This window comes from Echinops telfairi, unplaced genomic scaffold, assembly GCF_000313985.2.
Source record: "Echinops telfairi isolate 266 unplaced genomic scaffold, ASM31398v2 ScPeMD7_7472;HRSCAF=8510, whole genome shotgun sequence".
Lineage (NCBI taxonomy): Eukaryota > Metazoa > Chordata > Mammalia > Afrosoricida > Tenrecidae > Echinops > Echinops telfairi.
In genome coordinates this window covers 3,988,565-4,003,126 of record NW_022111376.1, presented here as the reverse complement: position 1 = coordinate 4,003,126, position 14,562 = coordinate 3,988,565, and the positions used below count along the sequence as shown (strand labels likewise).

General features: G+C 38.0%; 1 protein-coding gene across 2 annotated transcripts in view; it reads right to left on the bottom strand.

Annotated features, from left to right (window-relative positions):
* The window catches only part of GABRA3 (gamma-aminobutyric acid type A receptor subunit alpha3), a 508,794-nt gene that overhangs the window by 119,154 nt on the left and 375,078 nt on the right, over window positions 1-14,562 (bottom strand). For both annotated transcript variants that reach the window (XM_045285494.1, XM_004715608.2), the window contains exon 4: window positions 12,269-12,336. In XM_045285494.1, coding sequence (XP_045141429.1) covers window positions 12,269-12,336 — 68 coding nt within the window. The remainder of the gene's footprint in view (window positions 1-12,268; window positions 12,337-14,562) is intronic.

Sequence of the window (14,562 nt, the reverse complement as noted above, 5' to 3'; positions counted from 1 at the left end):
AAGCTGGAGATTAATAATAGGACGTCCAGGAAAGCAAGGGGAATCAATTGGAGGATGAACAACAATCTCCTTTGACATGAATTGGTGTACAGTCCCAGATTAGAGAGGCTATTAGGAAGTTTCTAGAAACTAATAAGAACGAGAATACAACGCCAAAACTTATGGGAACTGTGAAGGCAGTTATCAGAGGTAGCTTGATATCATTAAATGTATATTTGAAAAAAGAGGAGAGGCTTATGATAGATAAGTTATCATAAAACCTCTAAGAACTAGAACAGAGTCAACAGAAGAACACCTCCAATAGCAAAAGAAAATAGAAAATAAAAATCAGGGCAGAGTTAAGTCAGTGTAAAGACAAGAGAAAAATGCGAAGGTAAATGCAGCAAAAAGCTGGTTCTATGAAAGCATCAACAGAATTGACAGATCGCTGACGAATCTGACCAAGGAAAGGAAGGCGCAACCATCAATAGCCAGGATTAGGTATGAAACAGGGCTAATTACAACAAACCCCAATGACATTGAAAGGATAATCACAAAATAATATGAAGGTCTGTATTCAAATGAATTCAGAAATGTGGAAGACATGGACAGATACTTGGAAAAACTGTCCCTCCCTTGATTATCTCCGACAGAGGTCAAGAACCTCAACAAACTCATAGCAAAAGAAGAAAAAGAGAGGGTTATCAAGAAGCTACCAACAAAAACAGCTCCCGGGCCAGATGTCTTCACAGCAGAATTCTACCAAGTATTCAGGGAAGAGTTGACTCCAATCCTCCACAATTTATTCCAAAGCATAGAAAAGGAGGGCAAACTCCCAAACTCATGCTACGAAGCCAGCATAACTTTGATACACAAACAGGGCAAAGACCCCACACTAGAGATAGATATCTCTAATTAACATAGATTCAAAAAGCCTTAACAAAATATTAGCCAATATAAGACAAAAGTATATAAATCATATCATCCACCACGACCAGGTAGGATTCATTCCAGGGATGCAGGGATGGTTTAACATGCGAAAATCCATCAAGATTATACACCACATCGATAAGAAAAAGGATAAAAACCATATGATAATATCCATAGACACAGAGAAAGTATTTGACAATATCCAACACCCATTCCTATTTAAGACACCCACAAAGATAGAAATGGAAGGTAAATTCTTCAACCTCATACAAGCTATGTATGAAAAGCCAACAGCCAACATCATAGTTAATGTAGAAAAGAAGAAAACAATCCCACTGAAAAAAGGGAAAAGACAAGGATGCCCTTTGTCCCCACTTCTATTCAATATCATACTGGAGGTTCTAGCTAACAACATAAGACAGCAGAAGGACATTAAAAGTATCCAAATGGGAGAGGAGGAGGTGAAACTACTGCTATTTGCTGACGACATGATCCTGTACATTGAAAACCCCAAAAGCTCCACAACAGGAGTACTTACAGCGATAGAGGAATATGGAAGAGTGGCAGGATACAAGATCAACAAACAAAAGTTGGTAGGTTTTCTATACACATTGGACAGGGCCATGGAAGAGGAGTTCAAGAAGGCAATACCCTTCACAGTAGCCAAGAATAAACTGAAATACCTAGGAATATATTTAACAAAAAAAATCTAAAGACCTATACAAGGAAAACTACAAGACCCTGCTACAGGAAACCAAAAGCAACCTCCACAAATGGAAGAAAACCCCATGCTCATGGATTGGAAGGCTCAGCATAGTAAAGATGACAATCTTATCCAAAGCACTTTCTAAGTTTAATGGTATTCCGATTCAAATACCAACAACCTTCTTCAAAGAATTGGAAAAACTGATCACCAATTTCATATGGAGAGGGAAGAAGGCCAGAATTAGCAGAGAATTCCTCAAGAAGAAGGACAAAGTTGGAGAACTCGCCTTACCTGATTTTAACACCTACTACATAGCTACAATGATCAAAACAGCATGGTACTGGCACAATGACAGATACTCAGTCCAGTGGGAAAGAATAGAAAGGCCAGAAATAAAATCATCAGCATACAGACAACTGATCTTTGTTGAGGGTCCCAAAACCATCAGTGGGAAGCAGATGCCCTTTTTAACAAGTGGTGCTGGAAACAATTGATATCCACAGGTAGAAACATGAAACAAGATGTTTACTTCACCCCATGCACAAGAACAAACTCAAGGATCACAGACCTAGAAGTAAAACCACAAATCATTAGGACCATCAAGGAAGATATCGGGACAAACTTAACATCATTGGCCCAGAGAATTCATAGGCTCACTGCAATAGGCAAGGGTACATACACAGGTAAACTGAAAATCGACAAATGGGATTTAATAAGAATAAAATGCCTGTGCGCCTCAAAAGACTTCACCAAGAGGGTAACAGACTGGGAGAGGATTTTTAGTAATGACACATCGGACAAAGGACTCATTACTAAAATGTACAACACCCTCATGGCCTGCAAAAAGAGGAAATCAGTTAACCCCCTAAGGAAGTGGGCAAAATAATTGAAAAGAACTTTCACTAGGGAGGAGACCAACATGGCCAACAAGCATATGAGAACGTGTCCCCGTTCATTAGCCATAAGAGAAATGCGAATTCAAACAACTGTGAGATACCACCCAACACCCCTGAGGTTAGCCCAAATAAGAAAATCAGAGAGCAACAAGTGTGAGAGGGGATGTGGTAAAATAGGAACCCTCCTCGACTGCTGGTGGTCGTGTAAATATGTACAGCCACTGTGGAAAGCAATCTGGTGATACTTAAAGAAAATGGAAATTGATCTACCTTATGAACCCCCACCCTGGCATATACCCAGAGGAGGTAAGAAATAAAACACGACCAGTCTTCTGCGCTCCAATGTTTAGTGCAGTGCAATTCACAATTGCAAAGAGTTGGAACAACCTAAATTTCCATCGATAGATGAGTAGATTAGTAAACTCTGGCACATACGCACAATGGAGTACTATGCAGCACTGAAAAGCACAGATGATCACATGAAACACGTCCTTTCATGGGAAGAATTGGAAGGAATTATGTTAAGCGAGGTAAGCCCATCTCAAAAGTACAGGTATAACATGAGTCCCCTGAGGTAAGTACAATTAGCACAGCAGGAATAGAATAGACACTTATCTCACAATACACGGGTGGAAGCATAGGCAGTTGGGGGGAGGTCAAACCACACCCAGGGAAGTACATGTGAGTCCAACATAAAGAAGGGGAAAGGTGGAAGGAGGAGGGGAGAAACTGAGATGATGACACGGGGGAAACAGGGCACTAACCCACCCAGGGGGAGAGTATTGGTTATGGCTCCACAGAATTGGAACGTGGATACAGACTCCAACATGACACGCCAAAGCAGGAGGGCAACGTAACACATCGAGAAATCCATGAAGACTGTACTATATGGCCAGCCCCAACCAGAACCAGCCTGACCACCACCCTGGAAGTGTGTGCCACAGAGAATGCCAATAGATCCTCTTGTTAGGGAAAGGAAATAACCTACCATATACAGACGGAAGCGGAAGCAAATGAAGAAGGAGAAAGGGAGTGGAGCACATCCTGGCCCACCAAGCCCTGAGGATGATAGCTCCACTCAGAACAGCCAATGCACAGAGAGGACCATATGGCCGGCCCCACTACAAGACTCAACACCCCTCACTGACCAAAAGCCCTAGAGGGAACAACACTACAGAGAGAGACTGTGTGTGATTTGTGCCCAATCTGACCCCACCAGACCGAGGCAAAACACTAAGGGTGTGCAACAGAATAGCAAAGGGAGCAGAGCAAGGAAGTACGAAAAAGAGACTTCGGGGCCAGGACATGGCAACCCATCAGACCCGACCGGAAACAGACCTTGAACTATTTACAGGCTTTTCTTTTTGTGTTGTTTTGTTTTTGCTTTTTGTCATTTTTTGTTGTTGTTGTTGCTCCCATTGTTTTGTTTTCCTGTGTCGCTTTGTTTGGCGCTGTCTTGTTTTTGTGCATATCATTATCTCTGTAGGTCTATTTAGAGAAGATAGACTGGCTAAACAATCTGGAGGAGAAAACAACGGGATCGATGGTTCTGGGGGGGCATGGAAGAGGGGGAGGTGGGGAAAAGGAAGTGGCATTAACCAACCCAGGGACAAGGGAATAACAAGTGATTCAAAATCAGTTGCAAGGAGGGTATAAGAGTCCTGGTAGGGCTTGATCAAGGGCAATGTAACCAAGAGGAATTACTGAAACCGAAATGAAGCCTGAGCATGATAGTGGGACAAGAGGAAAGTAAATGGAAATAGAGGAAAGAACTGGAAGGCAGAAGGCGTTTATAGAGGTGTAAATACAGGCATGTATATATGTAAATATATTTATATATGATGATGGGGAAATTGATCTATGTGTATATATTTATAGGTCTAGTATTAAGGTAGCAGATGGACATTGGGCCTCCAATCAAGTACTCCCTCAATGCAAGAACACTTTGTTCTATTAAACTGGCATTCCATGATGCTCACCTTCCCAACATGATTGCTGAAGACAAATGTGTGCATACGCAAGTGTGGTGAAGAAAGTTGATGGTGCCCAGCTATCAAGAGATATAGCATCTGGGGTCTTAATGACTTGATGATAAACAAGTGGCCATCTAGCTGAGAAGCAACAAAGCCCACATGGAAGAAGCACACCAGCCTGTGTGATCAAGAGGGTCGAAGAGACCCGGCATCAGGCATCAAAGAACAAAAAATCATATTTTTTGATGGGGGAGTGCAGATTGGGGAACCAAGGCTCATCTTTAGGCAACTGGACATCCCTTTGCAGAGGGGTCACGGAGAGGAGATGAGCCAGTCAAGACGCAGTGTAGCAATGATGAAACTCAGAACTTTCCTCTAGTTCCTAAATGCTTCCTCACCCACCACTATCATGATCCCAATTGTACCTTAAAAATCTGGCTAAACCAGAGGTTGTACACTTGTATAACTAGGAACTGGAAACACAGAGAATCCAGGACAGATGAGCCCTTCAGGACCAGGGGTGAGAGTGGTGATACTGGGAGGGTGGAGGGAAGGTAGGGTAGAAAGGGGGAACCGATTACAAGGATCTACATATAACCTCCTCCCTGGGGGATGGTTAACAGAAAAGTGGGTGAAGGGAGACGTCGGGCATTGTAGGATATGACAAAGTTTTAATAATTTATAAATTATCATGGCGGAGGGAGGGGCAAAATGAGGAGCTGATACCAAGGGCTCAAGTAGATAGCAAATGTTTTGAGAAAGATGATGGCAACAAATATACAAATGTGCTTGACAAAATGGATTTATATATGGATTGCGATAAGAGTTGTAAGAGCCCCCAGTAAAATGATTTTTAAAAACAGAGTAAAGGTCAAAGAGTCAAGCCTTTTCTCCTTGATAAACAATATGACATTGGAGCCATCTCTCCAGTGATTTTCCTTACAGAACAAACTATAATACAATTTTAAGATAATAAAATATAAAAAAATATATTTAAAAACAACAACAACGGATGATTACCTAGCACCATACCACCACCCTAAAAATTCAAGGTGAATTAAAGACTTAAAGATAAACCATAGTGGGATTGCAAAATTGTACTGCCTCTATGGAAAACAATATGGAACTTTCAAATGTAAATATAAATATAACACAGAAACCTCTCTATTTGGTATATACCCCAAATAAATAAAGAACAAAGCACAAGCAGATATCTATACACTCATATTTATCTCAGCACTATCCAGAATAGCAACAACAAAAATGTGAAAGAATGCATAAATAAACTCCAGTAAAAATACATGATGAAAATTTATGCATCTCTAAAAACATGGTGAAACTATCATTCACCTCAAGCCATGGAAAAATTTGGAAGACATTATGCTTAGCAAAGTTAGTCCATCTCCTAAAAACAAATACTACATGAGACAACTTTTTTTTTATGAAAAAGAAGAAAACTAAAAGGGTTTCCACACCAAAAGAAGCAGACTTTGAAGGTTATAGGGGAGCAGAGATGAGGGAGACAGGAAAGAGAAAGGACAAGCAAATATAGGGCATAAACTTCAGGCGGGGAGGGCTTTTAAAAATTAAAAGAGAAAACAAAATCTTCACCGTTGAATCTATAAGCAACATCATGACAAATGCAGAAAATATTGAATTTGTCAAGAATTTTATTCTACTTTGATTATGAACTGAAGTAGATGCTGTTGTCCAGAAATTAAACAATGTATTTCACTGGGCAAATCTGCTGCAGAAGATCTCTTTAAATCATTAAAAAGTGGGGTGAGCAATATGGAATCCTGAAGACACACTCTGCCCAATCATTCTATTACAGAGACCCCAAAATCAAATGAAACATATGCAGGGCTATCTGAAAAAAAACAAACTGGAATTTCTTTCCAAAGCTATGTACTTAATTTTTTTTTAACAAAACAACCTGATCACCTTCAAAGTACTCTCCATTACACTTAATATATTTGTCAAATCTGTGATTCCATTCTTGGAAACATTTTTTTCAAACTCATCTGTTTGGGTGGCTGACAGCATCCTCCTAGTTTGTTTTTCCCCCCACCTCTTCTATGTCATCAAATCACTGTCCTTTCATGTCTCTCTTTATTCACAGAAACAAAAGAAGTCACACCGAGTGAGGTCAGGTAAGTCAGGTGTGGGGGGCAAGAGAGGCAAGCTGTTTTCTTGCCAAAAACTGGTGCACTGAGATGGCTGCATGAGCAAGTGCATTATCATGGTGGCAAAAACAGTCCCCCGTCTGCCACAAATCAGGCCTTTTTTATTGCACACTGTTAAGCAATCTTTTCAGAATCTCTAAATATAAAGCTTGATCAACAGTCTGACCTGGTGGAACGAACTCCAAATGCTCGATCACCCTCACATCAAAAAAAACAAATGAGCATCATCTTGATCTTTGATTTCATTTGACAAGCCTTTTTTTTAAGTGATGTGATGCTGATATCTTTCACTGGCTTGACTGATGTTTTCTTTCAGGGTGGTAAGAAAAGTAAAATGTCTCATCAACAGCAATGACCTTGGGGAAAAGTCTGGGTCACTTCAGAGCTGTTATTTCAAAGGAAGGCATGTTTTCAGTCAATGCTCTTTTTGCAGATCAGTCAAAATCCAAGGCACAAATTTCACAGCCACCCTTCTCATTCCCAAATCTTGTTATTAAAATTTGCTGAACCGAGCTCCAAGATAGTTCAGATAATATCCATATCTCTTCAATGATCTCTCGTCAGTCTTTCAGCAGAAGTGCACGAATTTTGTCGACATTTTCATCCATTTGGGAAGTTGATGGATGTCCACCATGAAGTTTGTCATCAATCGACATTTCACCTTTTTTGAAATGAAAAAAGCACTCATACACTTGAGTTTTTCCCATAGTGCTGCCCTTAGAAGCTGTGTTCAAAGTCACAACAGTTTCTGCGGCATTTTTCCCAGGCAGGAAACAGAATTTCACAGTCACACGCTTTTCTTTTAAACCACACATCACAAAATAAAAACAACCCCCCAAAAACTGAGGTGTGATCAAAACTGCTTTTGTGAACTTCACTGTGACCAGAGAGAACCTTTCCCGGTGACACCACTGGGTGTACTAACTCAGAGCGAGTTGTTCAGTGCTCACCTATGAGGAAAAATGAATACTGTGAAAGCTCCAACCAGCAGAGCTTTTTCCGTTTTTTTGGGGGGGTACCCCCTTATATACAGATAACAATCCTGCAATTCTGGGTATCAAATATGAAACATAGAAGACAACACACATTGGCAGGGAGAAGGGAACTTCATGGAACCTGACTGGAACAGAGACACAATGTGGCCAGAACCTGAGTGAAACTAATCAGTCATAACTTCAATACCTACCACCATACACACCAGGTGACTGTCCCAATTTATTCCTGCACAACTGGATCAATGACAGAAAATGAAAACCTGTTAGCGACCCACATATACATTCTCTCTTGTTACTCAACCCACTTGGAGCCAGAATAGGAGTACAAAGGATGTCTAAAATAGTAGGCTTCCCTAGATAAATCAAAACAAAGCAAAATGAAGAATCATAGTGTAACAAACAATCAACAAATAGATACAACTCCAAATTGTTGCAGAGATAGCAGATAACTTCAAATCAATGAATAAGGTGGTACAAAAAATTGGTCAAAATAAATAACTAGAAAATCTTTGGGGGAACAACAATTATCTGATATGGAATTTGTGCTAAATGTATATTACTATACATATGCATGAATATGTGTGTATATAAATATTTATTTTAATATATATACATTAAATATATATTTAAAGTATATGTCTTCTTATATATATTTTAAAATAAATATATATTTAGTCTTCTAAGAACTCAAGTTAATCTCAAACAAAATTATGGACATCACAGCCAATACCCTAGGATAATTTATGAAAACAATGCAGGAGCAAAATGACAAAGTAAGAACACAATTAAAAAAACAAAAAAACAGTAATTAGAAATCCACAAGCTTAATACTAAAATTTCTGATCGAGAATACGTATGAGGGACAAAACAGGAAAATCAAATCCAATGAAGAGTGAATCATGAATTAGAAGGAGACACCCTTTAAAATAAATTTATATAAATCAGAACAGAGGGTAAAGAAAGCTTATTAAGTGTGAGAGAGAGTACCAAGGAGGAATAATTTAATACTTATCAGAATTCCAGAACAGGATAAATATAAGCAAACCAAAAGGAAGAATTTTCAAAGAAATGCTAGCAAAAATTTCCCTAATATTATGAAAGATGAAAAGATAGCTTTCCAAGATGCTAAATTAATGCCAGACAAGGCATCCCCAAAAGGAAGTTCATAGATAAAATTCAAAGATAATGAATCTTGAAACTGATTTGAAAAAATAAAGTGTTACTTACAAAAACATATAAAACTAAGCTTTGATTTCTAGGTAGAGACTGTGAATTCAAGAGAATAATGAGTTGATGTATTTAAAACCTGAAAGAAAAAAAAAGTCAACATAGAATTATAAATCCAGGGTAGCTGCCCTTCAAATATAATGAAGAAATGAGGGCACTTCTAGAAATGGAGAAATTAGGGTCATTTGCCTAAACTGGAAAAATCTGCAAGAAATACTAGAGGTAGTCCTTTGGGCAGAGAACCAACAACATTAGACAACAACCTGAGATTAAGACAGGTGCAACAGTATCAAAAATCAATCCAGAGAAGGAATTATCAAAAGTAAAATAATCATTTTTGTACAAGAGAATCAGAGGCACCAATTTGTAAACATCTTCAATGTAAAAAAGGGGTGATCAATGATGTACCTAAATACTCCAGTATAAGACAACCCAAATATCCGCTGAGGCACCTAATTTTACCACAAAAACTGCATTAAAAAGGTGCTGAAAAACCTCGGCTTATACTTGAGTATATATGGTAATTGCAGGACTTCTAAATGGAGAGGAACTCAGGACAATATCATGAGAGAACAGACTGTTTTTGAACTGTCTGAGAAAGTTAATAAGATTTCTAACCAAAAGAAGAAAGAAGACCATAAGGCCTTAGTGAACACAAGATCAACAATGAAGAAAATGAAAGCAAAAATTTATGACGAAATCAACTCAGCACAGAAAATATACAAAACAACAAAAAAATCAACCCATAATAAAAAAGCACGAGAGTAACAGCAATAAATTCATACCTATCATTAATTACACTGAATTTCAATGGATTAAATGCACTAGTCAAGGGAAGAAGAGTGGGAGAATGGATAAGAAAATATAATCTAAAAGAGATATACCTTACATATGAAGAAAAAGAATTAAATTAAAGAATGGAAAAATATAGCAAACTAATGGTAAGCAAAAATATATCAGGAGTGGTCATGTTGATTTCTGATCAACCAGACGTTGGGGGAAGAGTGAGAGGGGGTAGAATAAGGGATAAGGAAGGGAGTCATATAATAATTAAAGGGTCAATCTAGTAAAATAACAACCATTATAAGTATTTATGCATCCAATGAAATAGCAAAATAAATGCATAAAGCAAATATTCAATTTGAAAGAAAAATGGACAACTCCACAATGACACTTGGAAACTTTAACAGACCACTTTCAAGGGACAGAACTATTAGAAAGAAATACAAAAAAGATGTGGAAAATCTCAACAACATTAATGAACCCACTTGACCTCAAAGATCTATATAGAACACTCCATAAAAAACAAACAAACAAACAGCATTATGTACACTCTTTTCCAGGGCACATGGATCATTCTCCAGAATAGACTGTGTAAGGTCACAAAACAAACCTTAATAAACTTTAAAATACTAATATAATATCAAGCATCTTTTCAGATCATTATGCTATTAAAAATAGGAATAAATACTAGGAATATCAATGGGAAAATCAAGTACATTGAACCTAAATAAGACCCTGCTTAAAAACTACTTGGTAGTAGAGGAAATAAAATGTGAAATAAGTTGTAGAAAGGAGAATGGAAACAGCATATCCAAATTTCTAGAAACAGCAATTGTAGTGCTCAGAGGTCAATTTATAGCACTAAATGATCACGTCAAAAAGAAGAAATCATCAAAAGCAATAAATTACCCCCAGACAATTAGTAAAAGAGCAGCAAAAAAAAACAACAGAACAAAACAAAAAACCTGCAGTCTCCAGAAGAAAGTAAATAAAGATCGGAGCAAAACGAAATTAAACAGAAAAACAGTAGAAACCATCAACAAGACTAGAAGTTGGTTCCTTGAAAGGTTTAATAAAGCTAACAAATCATTGGCAAATTTAACACAGTAAAAAAAATAGAAAATGAAAGTATGACAAATACAAAATTAAATAGGCATTATCACAACACAATCAACCAAAAATAAAATGAAAAATAACAGCATACTATGAGGAACTTCACTTTAACAACTTAAAAAATCTAGAAGACATGCATAAATTTCTATAAATACATGACTACCTAAACAGACAGAGGTAGAAAATTTAAACATATAACAAAATAAGAAATTGAACAGGTTATTATAAAGAATGTCCCCACCCCCCAAATACCTCCTAGCACCAATGGCTTCCCTGGAGATAACCCTATAGCAAAGGGAGGCAAAGAAAGCACTATCAACGAAAAGTATGTACTAGTATTCTGAACATAGACTCGAAAATATTCAACAAAATCCTAGCCAATAGAATTCAACACCATCTGAAAAATCAGATAATATGATTAAGGGAGAGTCATACCATGTATGAAAGGATGGTTCAACATGACAAAACCAATCTATGGAATCCACTACATAAATAAAACAAAAGGATCACTTAATCACATCAATCAATTCAGATAAGACATTTGATAAAACCCATGGCCATTCCTGATTAAAAGTTCTTTGCAAAACAGGAATACTTACCATTGTGAAAACGTTCATACTACCCAAAGGAATCTACTTATAATGCAGTCTGGATTCTATCAACTTTCTTTAAAGAGATGGAATAAAACAATTACTAGCTTTACATGCAAAGCAAAAAGTGTCTGGATAAGCAAAGCCCTACTGAAAACGAACAAAGTAGGAAGTCTCAAAATCAAACCCTACTATATAGCAATGGTAGTCAAAACTGCCTGGTACTGGCATGAAAACAGATACAGAAGCCAACGGAACACTGTTGAGAACTGAGATAGCGATCTACCCACTTATGGATGTTAATTTTCAACAAAGGTCTGAAACCCAGTAAGTGTGGAAAAGAGAGAATTTAAAAAAATGAAACAATATCCATACCTCACACCATATGCAAAAACTAATTCAAAATGGATCGAAGACCTAAATGTGGAACATGCAACTATAAAAATCATCAAAGTAAAAAACAGGGGCAAACGTTTTGGCCTTAAATTATGATATAAATAGACAATCAGATAGAACAAAAATGCATAAATCTTTCTTGGAAAATGCATAGCCAAAATTCTCCTTGGAAGCGAGGATATTGAGAATTCATTTCCCATATTTTGGACATGTTATCAGGAAAAGTGGAAGCCCCTCAATGAGATGAAGCCACATAGTGCCTGAAACATTGGGCTCAAACATAGCAATGACTGGGAGAGTGAAACTGGGCACTGTGTTGTACACTGGGTCATGATAAGTTACAACCACATCATGGAACCTAGCAGCAATGCCTTAAGGGTCGGGTGTTCATGTATTCATAGATACAAGTCCCTACTTTAGGAAAATTTTACAATTTATTTTCTCTAATTTTCTCTAATCCTTTTCACTGTGACCTTTGCAAGAACTTTACTTACCATGTCAGTGTCTGACACTGGGCCAAAACTGGTCACATAGATGTCGGTCTTGACTTCAGTCACAGCATCTGAGTCAAAGAAAGCAGAAAAGCAGAGTGTCATAAAAGTCTGTTGCCTAGTTTCAGAGAGAGAAAGAGAGAGAGAGGCAGTCCAGGGGTACACTCTGAATGCCAGTCAACCTGCTACTTTGGGAAAGGACACTTGGCAGAACCACAGGGAAACTCTTCAAAAACCTCTTACCTAGACACTTTTCTAGCACAAAGAGCGTCCTTTTAGGTATCATTGAAACTTACAGTAGAATCAAAAACACTAAAGGTAAGTGAGGTGTGGGGCTCCCATGCTGTGCCTGTTCTGACCTGTGGTAGGTTACAAATGCTCCAATATCTGGGAATACAGAAGGATTGCATTCTGCTGCACCCTTAAAGGAAGGTGAGGTGATGAGGTTGGATCTTGTCATGGGAAGAAATAATAGGTTACCTTCCTGGAAGAAATAGTCATTCTCAATGCAAGAGCCTCTAGTTGTGGTGATAATGTAAACACACATTGGTATGGAGGAAAACAGCTTGGGCAGATGAGTCAAAACAGGGAGGACAATTGCCCTGGAAAGGTGTCTTGATCCACAGTGGACAGGATTGAATGAGAAATAAACTTTTGTTGGGTTAAGTGACTGAAATTTGGAATATGCTGCATTTATTTTTCTTTATTATAACTGTCATTTTACTCACAAACCTTCCCATCTAATCCAAGACCTTCTGAATGGCAGTTCTGGTAGACCTTCTCCAGTCTCAGTACATAACGCATTGTTGTCCAGTTGATTCCGACTCATAGCAACCCTATAGGACAGAGTAAATCTGCCCCTGCGTGTTTCTGAGACTATTACTCTATATATCAGTAGAAAACCTCATCTTTCTCCTGCAGAGCAACTGGTGGTTTCAAACTGCTAACCTCATGGTTAACAGCGCAACACAAAGAAAATGTTTTGAGAAACGATGTACAAATGCGCTTTACACAATTGTGTGTATGGATTGGGATAACAATTGTATGAGCCCCTAATAAAATGTTAAAAAATAAATAAAACTTTAAGTTCAAAAAAAAAAAAGAAAGGGTTGATTACTCAAATGTTATTCACAGGAATTTTGGTGTGTTGGATGAATACCTTCATATATGAGTATTTACCAGGGTGGGAAATAATACTCAGAGAAATGAAGTTCTCCCACTTTTGAGGGTTTTCTTCTTCTCCTTCTGCCTGACCCCAGTTGACCACACTGTAGCCCAGAAGAGGCCACACTCTCCAGTAAAACCAGAAACAGCACAAAGTAGGTTAGTGCAATCTGGCCTGAAAAAAAAAAAAAAAGGCTCAGTCCATGCCAGTGCAAGGTTACGGAAGTGGTGGTCGTTGGACTTTGGTTCAGATGCCTGGCTTTAAGGATACCCAATGAAAAGAGACCCAGCACCACCATATATTTACTATGTTAATGCCCTTGTTGCTTTACTATAACCTGTATTAATCTGATAGACATGATTCTACCCTGATGAATGACTGCTACGGGAAAATTTTCCTTTTCATCAACCCCCCTGGTAAACTCCCCAATCATTTAAGAGTTTAATCTGTACCAAAAAAAATTCATGGAATTCCATTCAGCTATACTTTTATAACCTCAATTTTGCAATAATGAGTTAAACACTCTAACATTAGATAAATTAATAACACTATTACTAGAATTGCCTTATACCCCATGGGAATAATTTATAATGGTCTCCAACATACAATGATAGTGAGGCCTCTACAGTGAATCAGATCTGAATATAACTATAGATACATGAATGGATTTTGGCCTGAAACTTAATTCTATCCCCAAGCTAGGAATGGTTGGTTCTAATGACATGGCCTTGCTCAATGCTCACCCTCATGAAAAGATCACTGAAGACATGGATGCCACAGCAAAGTACGGTGAAGAAACCAGATGGTGCATGACTATCAGAAATAATAGCACCTGGGATCTTAAAGGCTTATCTTCAAACAAGCAACCACCTAAATGACATATCAACTAATTCCACATGGAAGAAGCACATCAGCCTGTGTGATCCAGGGATGATAAATAATAAAATTCAAATCTGTGTAAGTGCTTAAACTGCTAACACCCAATTTTCAGAAGGCAATAAATGACATTGGGGACCCCAAATCCATTTTCAGGGTACCTACATATATTAAGCCTCTAATACAACTCCTTTAACCATAGTTAATGGATGTGACATAGTTGAGGGATGTGTATAGCCTTGTTATCAGACAGAGA